At 50.5% G+C, this 15239-nt stretch overlaps 2 protein-coding genes across 5 annotated transcripts in view; both read right to left on the bottom strand.

Annotated features, from left to right (window-relative positions):
- Positions 1-2230, bottom strand: part of Otud5 (OTU deubiquitinase 5) — a 30517-nt gene extending 28287 nt beyond the window's left edge. For 3 of the 4 annotated variants that reach the window (XM_077107175.1, XM_077107177.1, XM_077107178.1), the window contains exon 1: positions 866-2230. In XM_077107175.1, the coding sequence (XP_076963290.1) occupies positions 866-1459 (594 nt within the window). In that variant the 5' untranslated portion in view covers positions 1460-2230. The remainder of the gene's footprint in view (positions 1-865) is intronic. The other variant, XM_077107176.1, reaches the window with a different exon arrangement.
- Positions 2231-5787: 3557 nt separating this feature from the next.
- Positions 5788-13567, bottom strand: Kcnd1 (potassium voltage-gated channel subfamily D member 1). The gene is made up of 6 exons (XM_077107097.1): positions 12447-13567; positions 9476-9638; positions 9290-9373; positions 9103-9201; positions 8609-8859; positions 5788-6774 (listed from the first exon to the last, which is right to left on the bottom strand). Exons 1-6 carry the CDS (start codon positions 13565-13567, stop codon positions 6546-6548), a joined length of 1947 nt encoding a protein of 648 aa, XP_076963212.1. The 3' UTR covers positions 5788-6545.
- Positions 13568-15239: the final 1672 nt, after the last annotated feature.

Below are 15239 nucleotides of genomic sequence, written 5' to 3'. Positions count from 1 at the left end.
CTCCAGTATCCAAAGCTTTGAGTGTCACTCTCTTAAGGCTCAGGCCCTTGATGGAAGGCAGGAAACCAAGATCCCATCCTTTAGAAGAAGCTTAAGATCCTAAAGAGAGGTCTCAGGCCACTTACAGGAAACACAGACCCTTGTCACTCTAAAAAGAGATAAACTTTATGTACCAAATTAATCTTTGGCTACTGGTTTTGGCCTTCATCCCCAAGGAGAGAAACAATCTTGGATCCCAAGAGGAAGAAAAATCTTATCTCTTTGAGATAAGTAAGATGTGTGTAGATGTGCAAGAAGCCTGTAATTCTAGAAAAGGGAATGTAAAGCCCCTGAAAGTAGGCTGAAAAACCCTCAGGTCCCATTGTTTAGCTTACAAAGGAGAAGAAAGAATTATCCTTTATGTAGAACGTCACAGAATCTTGGAAGGCTCACCATTCCTTGGGGATGCCCAGACCTGTCTGAGGTTGGGACCTTGTTTGAGTTCCCTGGGAAGGAAATTTTAAACTCTATCCCAGAGGAAAAGAGTTCTCAAGCCACTGTACATAGACATAAATCCCTTAGAGAGACGTGAGCCCCTGAGACCTCCCTCAAAAAGTACCCCCATTCTGTCTGTGCCGCTTGGGGAATCCCCACCTATTGGTCTTACAGATGAAGTCCCAGAACCTAAAATGACAATTACCGCCCCCCACACACTTTATCTAGGGCCTCTAACTCAAATGCTTGGGGGAAAGGGAAGAGGGCCTTTCGTGCCTCTTCCACCAGAGATGAACGTCAGACCCCGGAAGAGAGTCTAGGTCCCTTGGTCACCTCACAGTTTAGGGGTCTGATATGACATATGTGCCCACCCTCACCATCCAGTCCTTACCTGCTCGACGGTGGCAGGGTCCATGGCTTCGATGCGTGCAGCAGCTGCTTCATATTCGTCCTCACTGTTGTAGCCTGCGCCGACCTCTTCACGCTCTGGACTGCCCCCGCCAACCGCGCCAACCCCAGGAGCTTGACGCCGCCGCTTGCTGTGCCCAGGCCCGGAGCAGCAGCTGCCCACGCCCACGGCACCGCCCACACCCACCACCACTCCCGTCGCGCCCACCCCCGTAGCTGATGCACCCAGGGCGTCACCAGGGCCACTGCCGGGACCACCTGGACCCCCGCAAGGAGGTGGTGAGGCCTGTTGTGGCCGAGGGCCCGCCACTGCGCCGGGTGGCACGGCCAGCGCCCAGCGGTGAAGAGCGCCCGGAGGCCCCGGTAGCGGGCCCTGAGGTGGTGGTGAAGCCCGGGGACGGGCCCCTACGACGCCCGAGTCACGGTCACGATCGCCGCCACCCACGCCGGTGCCGCCGCCGCCCACGCCCACACCCCCGCCGCGCCGCGGCGCCGGGGGCAGCGGCCCGGGCGGCGGCGGCTCGTTGGCGGGGTCGGCGTCGGGAGGCGGCGGCTTCTTTTTGGGGAGAATAGTCATGGCGGCACCGCCGAGTACCCCCCAGCAAACCCGGCGCGCGGCACGCCGGGAGAGAACCCGGATGAGGGGGCTCCTGTAGTGCGCGAAGCACGACGGGAACAGCGAGACCCGGATAAAGAGATCGCGGCGCCGGTTCGAGAACCGTCGGCGGTGCGCAAGTCACGCCCGGAGAACCCGGATGTGAAGTCCAAGATGAAGGCACGGCGGCAAGTTTGTCGCAGCCTTCTCTCCGAGTCCAGCGAGTTTACTGCTGCTCCTTCTGGCCTTCTGCTTCAAAGGAAACAGGACCAAAACAAGCACCTCTTCGCCCCGCCCCCTCGCAGGTTCTTGAACTACCGGGTGGGGCCCCGGGGCGCTGCGCACGCGCGCCAGAGCGCAGCCCCGCCCCTTGCTCGGAACTACGTGGGCAAAATCGCCGCTGCCGCCACAACAATTGCAGACACCAACCAATCGAAGGAGCTGCGTGGGTCCTCGATGACGCCCGCGGGCCAATCAGAAGCTTGTGCTCGCCCTCCCGTGCCCTCCGTCTCAAATTTCAAAGTCGGCACCCTTTCTCCCAGCCTTTCTTCTTGTTGATCTGGTTCTGCTCTTCACTTCTCTCCGCGAGGATCTGACGCGCAGGCGTGGGTACTGCGAAAGAACAACGTAGCCTGTCCCGCGCACAAAAGCGCCTCCCCTCCAGGCTTTCAACTTGAACGCAGTCGGCCGGACTGACTGGAAAATATCAACACTCCCAGAGCTTAGCATTCCCTTGTAACATCACTTCCTGTCCCACCCACCTGCAAGTCTCCTTCCGCAGAAGAGGTGGGCGTTACTTCACCCTGGCAACAGGATGGGCCCTGCTGTGATTGGTTAAGAGACGCAGTCACTCTCGTCAGACAGACCAATCCTGGGACAGGCGTGCACCGTGGGGACAGTGGGTGTTTGTGAAACAGACGCCTTCTCTGGCACCTCCGCCCTCTCGCCCTGGTGTTGACCTCTCCGCACCTACGGCTGGTGCGCAGGCGCGGTAAAGCCCTCTTTCCCCCTTCCCGTCCCCCCCCCCCCAAAAATTGAGTTTGCTTAGGAAAATATTTATGAACCAGCTCTGTCACCGGCCAACGTCTCGCAGTGGGACTGCAAAATCCCTTCTGTTGAGCGGCTAGAGCACTCTGGCTCATCGTAACTCTGCTCTTCCAGTCTGAGTGATATTTGGCAATTCATTTAACACCCACTACATTCTGAATTTCTACTTCTTCATAGAAATAGAAAAATGACAGTAATTCCAATTTAAGATCAGAAACTCACGCTTGTTAATGGTTTGGTGTTGTACCTGACATATACGGTGCGAGGATCCCTGGCTTTGGGGTCAGGAAGACCTTAGTTCCAGGCACAGATTGTCCATTATGAACAGTATGACATCGTGCAAATTCATTGTCTCTTGAGATTACCCATCTGAAAAGTTGGAAATGTCTTCCCAGTCTACCTTAGGAAATAGTTATGGAGTTCAAATGAGTTTATAAACTAAGAAAGGAATTGTGAGAGGTGAGGGCTCCCTGCCATTCTTAAGAGCAAAGCCACACACCTGATTTAAACTAAAACCATCCTAAACCTTTTCTGAGTACCACCTAACCTTTTTCCTTCAGGTGTTGACTTTAACAGAAGTTCTCCCCACAAAGGTGGCAGTAATAACTGGGCCCTAGTGGTGTTTTCTGCTCGTGAGACTTAATGGGAAGAGGGGACTTAACATTTACTGGGACTGTTGTGTTTAGGGCCTTGTCCCAAATGCCTGTGCACATTATATTGAATCTTCTCATGGTCATTTCACTCTCTACTACCCATCTAAAACTGAATTCATGCCAGGTGTGGTGGCACATGTCTGAAATCCCAGAGACTCAGGAGGATGAGGTGAAGGATCACAAGTTTGAAAATTTAGCAAGACCCTTAGCAATGGAGACTTTTTCTCAAAGAATTTTTTAAAATGGGCTGGGGATGAAGTTCTGTGGTAAAGTGGCCCTGGTTCTGGTTGAATCCCCAGTACCACAAATAATAATACTAATAAAATTAAAAATAAAACTGAACTCATAGCCAGGCATGGTGACACATGCTTGTAATCCTGACTACTCAAGAGGCTGAGGCAGGAGGAATACTAAGTTTGAGGCCAGGCTGAGCAAATTAGCAAGATCCATCAGAAAAAAAAAGAAAAGAAACTGAAATCAGGCATGGTAGTGCATGCCTGTAATCACAGCAGCTTTGGAGGCTGAGTCAGGAGGATCACATGTTCAAAGTCAACCTAAGCAACTTAGTGAGGCTGTAAACAAACTAATGAGACCCTGTCTCAAAAAAAAGGGCTTAGGATGTGGCTCAGTGGTTAAGTGCCCTTGGGTTCAATCCCTGGTACCAAAGGGGGGGGGCAGAAAAAAGAAACTGAACTCATATTTATTTGCAGCCAATTGCCAGTTACTATGTGCCTGGCACTGTACATTAACAGCTTTGATGGTCCATTTGACAGAAAACATCACCCTTAGCCAGTCATTGCCTAAGCCCAAGAGGTAGGAGTCAACAGTGATCACTCCCTCTTCTCCAACACTCACAAGCCTATTAATCCCAAATCCTGCCCATTTTACCTTCCAATTTCTTATGCTCCAATTCTGCTCCCATCACTCTTATCCAAGCCACCCTTCCCTATCACCACAAAAGCCTCCTCACTGTTCTTTCTCAATTAGAGAATTCTCTGTAACTCACCATCCACAGTCACAATGATCTTTCTAAAACACAAACCTCATCAGGACTTTCTTATTTCTACACTTTCAGGAGTCCCCATCATCCTCTCAAATCTGTCTCCTGGCTTTGAAGGCCCAAAGTGGTCTATCTGGCTTTTCTTCTCCCTCCTTCTTCCCCTCTCCAGCCAGACAACTATTTTCAGTTCCCTGAAGAATCCAAGCTTGCACTCTAACCTTCAGGTCATTGCACATGCTGTTCCTCAGCCTACATGTCCAGCCTTTCATCTTTTGCCTGGCTAACTCCAACTTCTTCCTTGTTTGCTGGCCAGATTATTTTCCCCTGCTGTCTACATGCTTCTATAATACATTCATCTTAGTTCTATCACACTGTTTTAATTGCCTAATTGTCTCTCTTAGATGTTCAACTCTATACATCAGAGACAATGTCTGTTTTGTCCATCTTTGTACCTTAGGGCTGGCACATGAAGAGAAGTTAATCAATATTTGGTGAATAAATTAATTGTTATCTCTATTTCACAGATTAGCAACCTAGCACAAGGGAAAGTAAGTGATTCTCTCATCCAGGGATTGGAACACATTGACCTGAATATAAGGTCTGTCTTCTTGGTGCTCTGTGGAGCTCAGTCACACTACTCTAGTGGAGCCAGTAGCCCAGAAGAGTGAGTGCAGGAGGGCTGGAGTTGTGGCTTAGTGGTAGAGCACTTTCCTAGCATGTGTGAGACACTGGGTTCAACTCTCAGCACCACATATAAATAAATAAAATAAAGGTCCATCAGTATATTAAAAAAAAGAGTGCAGGAAATGCCCACAAGGAAGGGAAATTTGCCAAGCTGAGAGATGCTTTTATTAGGGTTAAATTTGATGTTGTTTGCTGCCAGGATGTTAAGTCCACTTTGTGCTGACATGAATTGTGTTTTCCCCATCTGTGAATGAGGGAGCTGGAGCAGACGATGGCCAAGGACAATGTCTTAGGACTCCCTGGCCTATTCCCACTGGCTGTAGATTTACTCTTCAAACCACCCTCTCTCACTTCTTCTAGATCCTCATCTTCCAGACTTTATCACCAACCATTCACCTCCCACACCTTTACCCACACCAGCCCTTCCACTTTTGCAAGGAAGTAAGATCAGAGTGGTTTCAACCCCCCATTCCAACCCAGCCCCCAAACCCACAGAGTTGGGAAGTGTTCAGTCTTCGTTTCTCCTCTCAGGTTTTATTGACTGATGGAAACTACATCTTTGTCAGCCACCAGCTCCACGGGGACAGTACTGGGGACAGGGAACCTGAGATGATGCCAGATTTCAGCCTGAGAGCAGAGTTCTGGAAGGTGACCCAAGAGGGAAAAGAGAGAAGAATATATGAAAAGGAGTTATGAGGAAGGAGGAGGTGGTTAGGAATTTCCTCCTGCCTCCTACACCTCCCAGAGTTCAGAACATTTCAGGTCTCAGCCCCTGATGCTTCTGGACTCCTCCCCAAGAACATGGAATTGGTCCATGATCACCAAATGCAGCCCAGCTCTTGCTAGCTGCCAGGTTCTTATCTTGGCCAGTCCAGACTTTAGCCCAACCCAGGAAGGAAGCAAACCAGAGAAAAGAGGAGTACTAGTTAGAGGTGGCCCATCTGATCAGGGCAGATGTAAATGCTTTAGCAAACTGGTAAGAGGCTTTGCATATCATCATGGCAGCAGCTGCTATTGCTAGAAATTGCTGAGGACCCAACAGAGGACAGGATGGCAGGGACCCATTTCCAGCAGCCAGGGAAGTTGCAGTGGTGTTTGTGCTATCTGTACGTTGGGAGAGGCAGCCTGACCCCTCAACCGGGGGCCAGGGGGTGACAGGTCACTGCTGAGGCCACAGCTCACAAGGCCCATGGTTACATTCCAAGCTTCAGAATTGGGGAACTGTTGGGCCTGGTAGAGAGAAAGGACCTCTCCTAGAGGTCAAATCAGGAGTGAGGGTTTCCTTCTCTGAACCCCCAAACCTCTACAGACCAGTCAGAGAGAAGATGAAATCTCAAATCTTTGTCAAGCCAGAGCTCAGATATTAGACAGGAACTTTACCTACCTCCAAAGACCCATGGGGAGGAACATGCAGGAGACCAGCTAGAGGAGAGGGGCCGGTCCCAGTGTGTGTTGGAGCAAGGAGGCTGGAGGCCTGTGGAAGCCCAGTGCTCCCACCAAGAAGACTGGGAGAGGGCAAGTTTCCCATTCCCAAGTGGGCCACTCCATAAAACCTAATTGCATAGTTCTCAGAAGTGGGCAGAAGGGGTCCCCAGGCCTGTCCCTCTCTGCATCCCCAAAATATGGCTTTGGAAAGGACTCCCCCAAGAAAAAATAGGGCCCTCTGAATGAGCAGGCCCATATTTCACAGGGAAGAAATCTTGACAGTCTCAGGGAGGAGGCAGGGGGTATCCACGCTGGAGTTCCTGAGGGTACTGCTGGCCCTGCCGCCACCACCACCAGGGGAGGAAGGTTGGCTCTCATCTGGTGTATTGGCAGGAGGGGTGGGGATACTGATAATGGCGGCCACAAAGTCCCGGCTGTCACAGTTCAGGTCAAGGCTGTCATGGGGCTTGGCATTGAGGCTTGAGCGGCTGTGGACAGGGATGAGGAAGATGGAAGGCTCTTTAAAAGTCATCTTGATTAATTGCCATATCTATTGTGGCATTTATTGAACACTGACTATCTCTGAGCTAAGTGTTCCCCTGCATCCTTAATTATGGTGGTAGAGAGGAAGGGCTCTGGAGTCAGTCCTGGATTCAAGTCCTGAGCCCCTTTACCATACTGAAACTCCCATCTGTAGCATGGAAATAACAATATTCCCTACTTTGAGGGGTTGTGGAGATTCAATGAGAATTGGGAATAAATGATACAAAGTATTCAGAGTAGTGCATGGATCATAATGAGTGCACACACACACACACTTTTTTGATGTGTGGTGCTGGGAATTAAACCTAGGACCTTGTGCATGCTAAGCACACTCTACCATTGAGTTACACCCCCAGCCCACATAAGTATTTTTTCTTATTCTTATGCCTAACAATGCCAAAGTCCTTGCAGGAGTCTACGCTAGAATCTATATAACCATATCTTCATTCCTTTCTGACTTGCCAACCTCCCATTCTGCCCCTTATTCACTCCACCTACAGTAGCTTCCTTGCAGCGTTCACATGGGCTGTTCGTCTGCCTAGAAAGCTCTTCCTGTAGATATCTGCATGGCTCATTCCCTCATTTCCTTCAGGCCTTGGCACAGGTGCCATCTTAGTAAAGCCTTCCTTGACCACATTATTGAAACTGCATCAGCCAGGTGTGGTGAAGCAAGCCTCTAATCCCAGTGGCTCTGGGACAAGAGGATTGCTGGTTCAAAGCTAGCCTCAGCAATTGAGTGAGGCAATAAGCAACCTGGTGAGACCCTGTCTCAAAATAAAAAGTGAAAAAAAAAGGCTTGGGATGTGGCTCAGTGGTTAAGTGCCCCTGAGTTCAATCCCTGATATCACCTAAAGAAACCAAGGAAAAAAAAATGCATCAGACAGCGGGTGGGGGGGAGGCTGTGGTAGAGCACTTGTCTGACAAGTGAGACCCTGGGTTCAATCCCGATTACTGTAGTAATAATACTAATAACAACAACAACAATAATAATACATTAAAAAAAAACAAACTTCATTACTGCTGCTCTGCACTCTCTAGATGGCATCCATTTATTTTTCCCTTGATGTTTACATATTTGACACACTATGTGATCTGTATATTTATCAATATCTCACAATAGAATGTAAGTTCCCAAAGGGCAAAATTTTTTCACAGTGCTTGGGATGTAACACAAGGACTCCTGTATTTTAAGAAAATACTCTACCTCTGAGCCACACCCTGAGCTCAAGACAAAGATTTATTTTTACTTTTTTTTTTTCAGTGCTGGAGACTGAACCCAGAGATTTGAGCATGTTAAGCAAGTACTCTACCACTGAGCTATATATCCAGTCCCTTTTTTCTTTTTCTTTGGTGCTGGGGACTGATTCCACTGAGCTACATCCTTAGTCCTTTTTTTTTAATAGTACCAGGGATTGACCCCAGGGGCACTTAACTACTGAGCAACATCTCTAGCCCCTTTTTAAAAAAATATTTAAAGACTCACTAAGTTCCTTAGGGCCTCCCTAAATTGCTGAGGCTGGCTTTGAACTCCCCATCCTCCTTCCTCAGCCTCTCAAGTGGCTGGGAGGACAGGCATGTGCCACTGCCATGTCTGGCTGCTCAATAAATATTTGAAAGATGTAATGAAGAATGAGGAGTTCCAGAAAAATTAAGCCCAAGATCCCCACATGGAAGAGTTTGAGTTTGAGCCTGATTTGGTAGGCCTTGAGTAATGAAATCTAAAACCCACTGGCCCAAACTCTACACTTCACTAGCTGTGGCCAGGGAATGGGTGCTTACCTCTGAGGGGCAGGGCTCCTCCGCAGCCCTGCCAGCGTATCCAGCTCCTGCATACTGCCGCGACTAACTGAGGCGGTGGAGTTGGCAAGGCGGATGGCACGGCGCTTGGCCCTGCGTGGGCAACAAGATGATAGCAGGCTGCCAGGCCCCACTGGTTGGGAGGACACAGAGGTGCTACGGCTGGTGCGGCCACCCAACGAGACTGCTCCCAGGGCCTCACTAAATGTCAGTTCATCTGTGAACTCATGGCACTGTAGGCAGAAAGGAGGCAGAGTCACAGGATATCCCATGGGAGCTATTCCCAATCCCAGGCTATTGCTCAGGCTGTTCTCTCCTTTATGGAACTCATTCTCTTCCCTTCCCTTGCTCAGCCTTTCCCAGGAAGTTCCATGTGATTTCTACAATTAGTAGAAACCTCCCATCCCAGGAAGGGGACTGACTTGGTGGCAGAGGGACCCCCTCCTTCCTACATACCACCTCTCATTAGGCCTCACCGTTGTCTTCTCTAGACAGTGTAGCAAATGGTGATGTTGCTGCTCAAAAGCAGAACGGTTCCTGATACACAGCGCCTGTCCCTCCCCACTGCCGCTGTCCTGGGGTGGGCAGAGCAGAGAGAGAAGGTCAGCACCTCCCTCTGCGCATCACTTCTTACCCATAAATCCAATCTGGGCCCCTACCCACCTCAAGTCCCCCATTCTGCTTGTACTGCAGGAAGGCGTTGGTGGTTCCACTCTTTGCCAACCGGATCCTTGCCAAGCGCACCTTCTACAAAAAGAAAAGGAAACAAAGGGCCAGGTGGGTGAGTCCAAGTGTAGCCCAGATTGAGGTGTGAAGAATAAGAGATGCTCAGATGCAAGATGCAGTTACCTGCTGCGCTCGGCGCTTGTCAGCACGTTGGTTCTGGTGGTAGATGCGGCTAAAGTTGGACACAATTACTGGCACAGGCAGGGCAATGACCAAGACACCACTGAGTGAGCAGATGGACCCAAAAATCTTGCCAGCAATGGTGCTGGGCACCATATCTCCATAGCTGGGGGAAGGGGGAGGTAGGCCAAAGTCAAGAAATGTGCTCACCCACCTCTCTGTCCCAACTCCATCCCATTCAACCCTGACTCACTGTGACCCTGTTCAGGCACTCAGACTCATTAAGTGTCAGTTTCTTGCTCTGCAAAATGTGGTTAATAACCTCTCTGGCCAATAGGGGGTGTCAAATAAGACATGGGGCTGCCATCTGCTGCCCCCATCAGAGCTGTGCACTGGACAGCCAAGTTAGCTGGAAATCTAATAATACCAAGCAGAGAGGAGACCAGGGGAGTCACAGGCAATAAATGTAGCTCCCTGGGGACAGAGTTCCACTACCACAGGCCACCTAAGGAGTTCTGCACCATTGAGGGAATATTCTGTCTGTTTTGCCTGCCTCTCTGTTCTCTAGGTAGGACCCCTTCTGATTCCCTCCAGGGGAAGCCTTGAAACTGAACTCCTACAAAAAAGTAGAGAGGAACCTTGAAACTGCCCCTGCCTTCCTCCATGCCACACTCCCTCCCCAGGAGGTGCAGCAGACCCCACCTTACTGGCTTGTTTTACAGAGGGGGAAAATGAAGCTCAGGGAATTTCCATAGTTGCCCAGGATCACACACAGCACACTTTTGTTCTAACCACAGGACCAACTAGATCTCTTCTATAGAAACGCAGCCTCTGCATCTTAAGTTTCTAGGCTTTTGCTTAGGCTGTGCCCTAGGAAGGCTTTTCCTTATTTCTGTGTTTTGACTCATTTTAAGTATTCAGGATTGTGCTCCAAAGTCTCTCCAACTTGGCCATTTCTGTCTCTTGTGATGTGTCATCTCAGACTGTGTCTCACTATGAGACATGGGCAGCCATCCACCTTCACAGAGTTGTTGTGAGGACTGAATAGGATAAAAGGCACCAAAATACCCAGTGCCAAATCACTGTCAGGGCTCAATATTTTTTGTTGATCCAATCCCAAACCTCCAACCAGAATTAATTTCTACTGCTTAGAAACCCCAAATCAATTTTTCTGTACCTCTATTAGGACACTGAGCAAGGCCAATTCATTCAGTCATTCATTCAACCAATGCAGGACACCAACAATATATCTAATCCTACTGATGGAAACTTTAAGAAGGATCACAGGGGTTGGAGTTGTGGCTCAATGTTAGAGTGCTTTGCTAGCATGGGGGAGGCACTGGGTTCAATTCTCAGCGCTACATATAAATAAATAAAAATAAAGACTCGCCCACAATATGTGTGTGTGGTGTGTATACACACACACACATTATATATATAATTTTTTAAAGAAGGATCACAGCATCTGCCCCAAACAATGCCTTTAAAAACCTCATGAGGGTCAGACGTGGTGACCCAGTGGCTCAGGAGGCTGAAGACAGGAGGATCATGAGTTCAAAGCCAGCCTCAGCAAAAGTGAGGCACTAGGCAACTTGGTGAGACCCTGTTTCTAAATAAAATATAAAATAGGGCTGGGGATGTGGCTCAGTGGTTGAGTGCCCCTGAGTTCAATCCCTGGTATCCCTCCACCCCCCAAAAAAAGAACCTCATGAGGAAAAAAAAAAGTCTCATGAGGGCCAGGTGTGGTGGTGCATCCTGTAATTCCAGCCCTCAGGGAGATGAGGCAGGAGGATGGCTAGTTCTAGGCCAGCCTCAGCAGGCCCTAAGCAACTAAGCAACTTAGCAAGACCCTGTCTCAAAATAAAAAAATATAAATGGCTGGGGATATAGCTCAGTGGTTAAGCACCACCTGTGTTCAATCCCTATACTAAGAAAAAATCAAAAGCAAAATCTAAAAGAACCTAATGAGGTCTGGGAGTGGTGGTGCATTTCTGTAATTCTAGCAACTCTGGAGGCTGAGGGAGGAGGATGGCAAGTTTGAGGACAGCCTTTGCAATTTAGCAAGGCCCTAAGCAACTTAGGAAGACCCAGGCTCAAAAAAAATTTTTTTAAAGAAGGACTAGGGATGTAGTAGTTCAGTAATTTACCCTTGGGTTTAATTCGTAGTACCAACAACTTAGAGATTCTGTCTCAAAATAAAATATTTTTAAAAGGGTTGGGGTGGCTAGGCATGGAGGCACACGCTGGTAATCCCAGTGGCTCAGGAAGCTGAGGCAGGAGGATCAATCGCAAGTTCAAAGCCAGCCTCAGCAAATTAGTGAGGACCTAAGCAACTTAGCAAGACCATGTCTCAAAATAAAATATAAAAAGGGCTGGGGATGTGGATCAGTGGTTAAGTGCCCCTGTTTCTAAATAAAATATAAAATAGGGCTGGGGATGTGGTTGGGTGTAGTTGAGTGGTAGAGTGCTTGCCTAGCGTATGTGAGGCCCTGGGTTCCATCCCCAACATCCCTACAAAAAAAGAAAAAATGGTTGATTGGAAGCCAATACCTATTTATCCTGCACCAGAAACATTCAAATAACTTTTGCAACCATGATGCCATTGAATTCTCTCTAGGTGATAAAGGGAATCATTGTTTCCCACTTTATAGAGGGAGAAACTGAGGCTCTGAGAAAATGTCAACAGAAAGACAGCTAAGACAATCATTGACCCCAAGTCTCCTGACCTGGAAAATCAAGGATGGTCAAAGCTTGGATTTGAAGATTAAATCCAACTCCCCCAGTTTTACAGATGGACAAACTAAAGCTCAAAAAGAGAGAGAGTGGTAGAGCATGTGCTTAGCATGTGTGAGGGCCCTGGGTTGGATCTCTAACACCACAAAGAAAATAAAAAGAGATCATTCATCTAACCTTTCTGATTTTATAGAAAATGTGAGTGTAATTGTGCAGCTCCCAACACAGGATCTGCACTCACCCAAGTGTGGTCATGGTGACAATGGTATACCAGAAGGCTGCAGGGATGCTGGTAAAGTTGGTCTTGCTGGTGCCCTTCTCAGCATAGAACATGACAGTGGCAAAGATGATGATGGCCATGGTGAGGGAAAAGAGGAGAAAGCCCAGCTCAGAGGCACAGCTCTTGAGTGTGTAGCCCAGAATCCGCAAACCCTGGGAGTGCCTGGAGAACTTGAAAATGCGGAAAACACGGAACACACGCAGGGTGACAAATGCACCCGAGACATCATCGTTCTTGGGCACAAAAAGCCCAATGTAATAGGGCAGAATGGCCACCACATCGATGAGGCTCATGACACTCCGCAGGAAGCGGCAACGGCTAGGGGCAGCAAAAAGCCTCAGGAGGTATTCTCCCGTGAATATGAGTACACAGGCCGTGTCCATGCAGAAAAAGGCTGTCGGAAAGCGGTCACCACAGGGCTGCTCCCTTGGTGGCCGCCGTGCAGGGCCGCGGCACGGGATGGTCTCCACCACATTGGCGATGACTGACACTGCGATGAAAAAGCCAGTTACATAGTAGAAAACTAGCGCCGCAGTGCTTGTGTGTGGGTTCTCGAAGGCCCTCCAGAGCCGCTGCCGCAGGGAGCTGCCTGCTGGCAGGGCAGGCCCATCACCGGCCTGCTCAGCCTCCTCGTCCTCAGCCAGGCGCTCAGCATTCTCCTTTTTGCGGTCCCGGTACTCTTCAAGGCAGCAGTCGCCCACAAGCTCGGGGACCAGGCCATAGAAGGCCAGCTCTTCGTCGAAGGCCTGGATGCATTCCTGGCGTGGGCAGTGTAGCCGGCCAGTTCGGTAGAAGTTCAGCACGTGCCGGAACATATCCGGGTCGCGATCAAAGAAATACTCGCCAGAGTCCGCGTCATAGAAGAACTCCTTCTCAGAACTACCCAGCAATGTGTCTGGGTAGCGATCCAGTGTGTTCTTCCAGGTCTCGAAGCGCCGGCCGCTGACGTTCACCACCAGAACCTCATCCCCTCGAGATGCCTTCACCCCTGGTGCTGGGGGCAGGGGCTGCTGGGCAAGGGGCAGCCAGCCCACAGCTGCCGCCCGTGCAAAGGGCAGCCATGTGGCCACGCCTGCCGCCATCCTGCGGCTCCCCAGGCCCACAGAGACTTGGGGGGGGGGTGGCGTTTAGGAGAATGTGGCTGTCTCCAGGATGGTGGGGGCTTGGAGAGGCCCTGGGCCACCCGGAAAAGGAAACTGAGGGTGTCTAGAGAGGCCAAGAGGAACGAGGAGGAGGAACTAGAGAGAGATGGGCAGGAGCTTAGGGGGCATTTAGAGGGTCTAGGAGGGGCCCTTGTGGTGTCCTGAGGGACTAATAAGGGCTTAAGGAGATCAGAGAGGACAAGAAGATCCCCAGGATCTTTAGAGAGACTGAGATGATTCTAGTGGGGTCAGCATGTGCCTGAGAGATGTTTGGGGGTGTCTAGAGGGACCGAGAAACAAGTGGGGAGCTCTCAACACTCTCAAGAGTTCTTAGGGAAGGAAAAATAGGTCTGGAACCCATTAGCCAGTTTGGAGAGGAAATTGGGGCATCCAGAGGGGTACAAATGGGATCAGAGGTGCTTGAAAGAGGCTGAGTGTACCTGGGGGCTAGTTCTAGAGGGGATGAGAAAGGTGAGGAGGGTGGTCCATACCCTCAAGACTTCTAGGGTAAAGATAAGGGGGTTGAAGCACCCTCATGGGATCTGAAAAGGGGCTGGTGCTTCTCAAGGGTGGCTGTAGAGCCAGGAGGTTGTAAAGAGGCTGAAAAGTGTCTTGGGAGTGCCTAGAGCTGCCAAGAATAGCCTGGGGGTGTTGTCTACATATTACAGGAGTTCTAGGGAAAGCAGAAGAAGTGAGGGCCCCCTAGTGGGGCTGGAAATGGAATGGGGTAGCTAAAGAGGTAGTTATGGGACTGGATTATTTTGTAAGAGGACGGTAGATATCTGGGTGAGGGGGATATCTAAAGGGGCAGAGGAAGCCTGGTCCACACTCTGAAGAGTTGTGGGAGAAGAGAAGAGGGGTCTGAAGAACCCTAAGGTGCTAGGATTCAACCAGACTGAAGTTGGGCACAAGGATTTCCCCAAAAATGGGTTGGAGAGAACAGTGGGGTGTTGAAAGGGAGTTGGGTGTGTCTCCGGGGAGGTGGGGGCTGCTGAACCTTGCAGGAGACAGGCAGGAGAGGCTGGAGAAGGCTGGGTCCCACCGATGGGGGCAGGTCTGGGGAAACCACACCCCGAGGGGCTGGCGGTGTGTGCTAGACAGCAGCAGCAGCAGCAGCAGGAGCAGCGGCGGCGGCGGCGGCGGCGGCGGCGGCAGGAGAAGGAGGAGGAGGAGGAGGAAGAAAGGCAGCCACAGCCAGGCCTAGGAGGGAAGGCAGCACAGGCAGGGGAGGGGGTTGGGTCCCTGGAAGGAGGCTGTGGAAGGACAAGGTCCAGTGGGATCCCTGGGGACTGTCCCAAGATGGGTTAGGGTGTGGGGGCTGGACCAGGGAAGGACAAGGACAGTGCTTGGCGGCCCCCTCCCACTCCCCATAGGACGTCCTCACCTGTGTCCCCGCTGCAGCAGCAGCAACAGCGGTGGGGCTGGGGGTACCAAACACCGGAGCTGCTGGCCCCCTCTGCAGAGCTGCCCGAGTTCTTCTTCTTCTTCTTCTTCTTCTTCTCCTCCTCCTCCTCCTCCTCCTCCTCCTCCTCCTCCTCCTCCTCCTCCTCCTCCTCCTCCTCCGGCTCTCTCCCCGCCCCTCTGAGCTTGCCGGGAGATGGAAAGGCAGGGA

The sequence above is a fragment of the Callospermophilus lateralis genome, chromosome X (genome assembly GCF_048772815.1).
Source record: "Callospermophilus lateralis isolate mCalLat2 chromosome X, mCalLat2.hap1, whole genome shotgun sequence".
NCBI classification, from domain to species: Eukaryota; Metazoa; Chordata; class Mammalia; order Rodentia; family Sciuridae; genus Callospermophilus; species Callospermophilus lateralis.
Note: the sequence above shows the minus strand (reverse complement) of the source record. Positions and strands in the feature narration are given on the sequence as shown.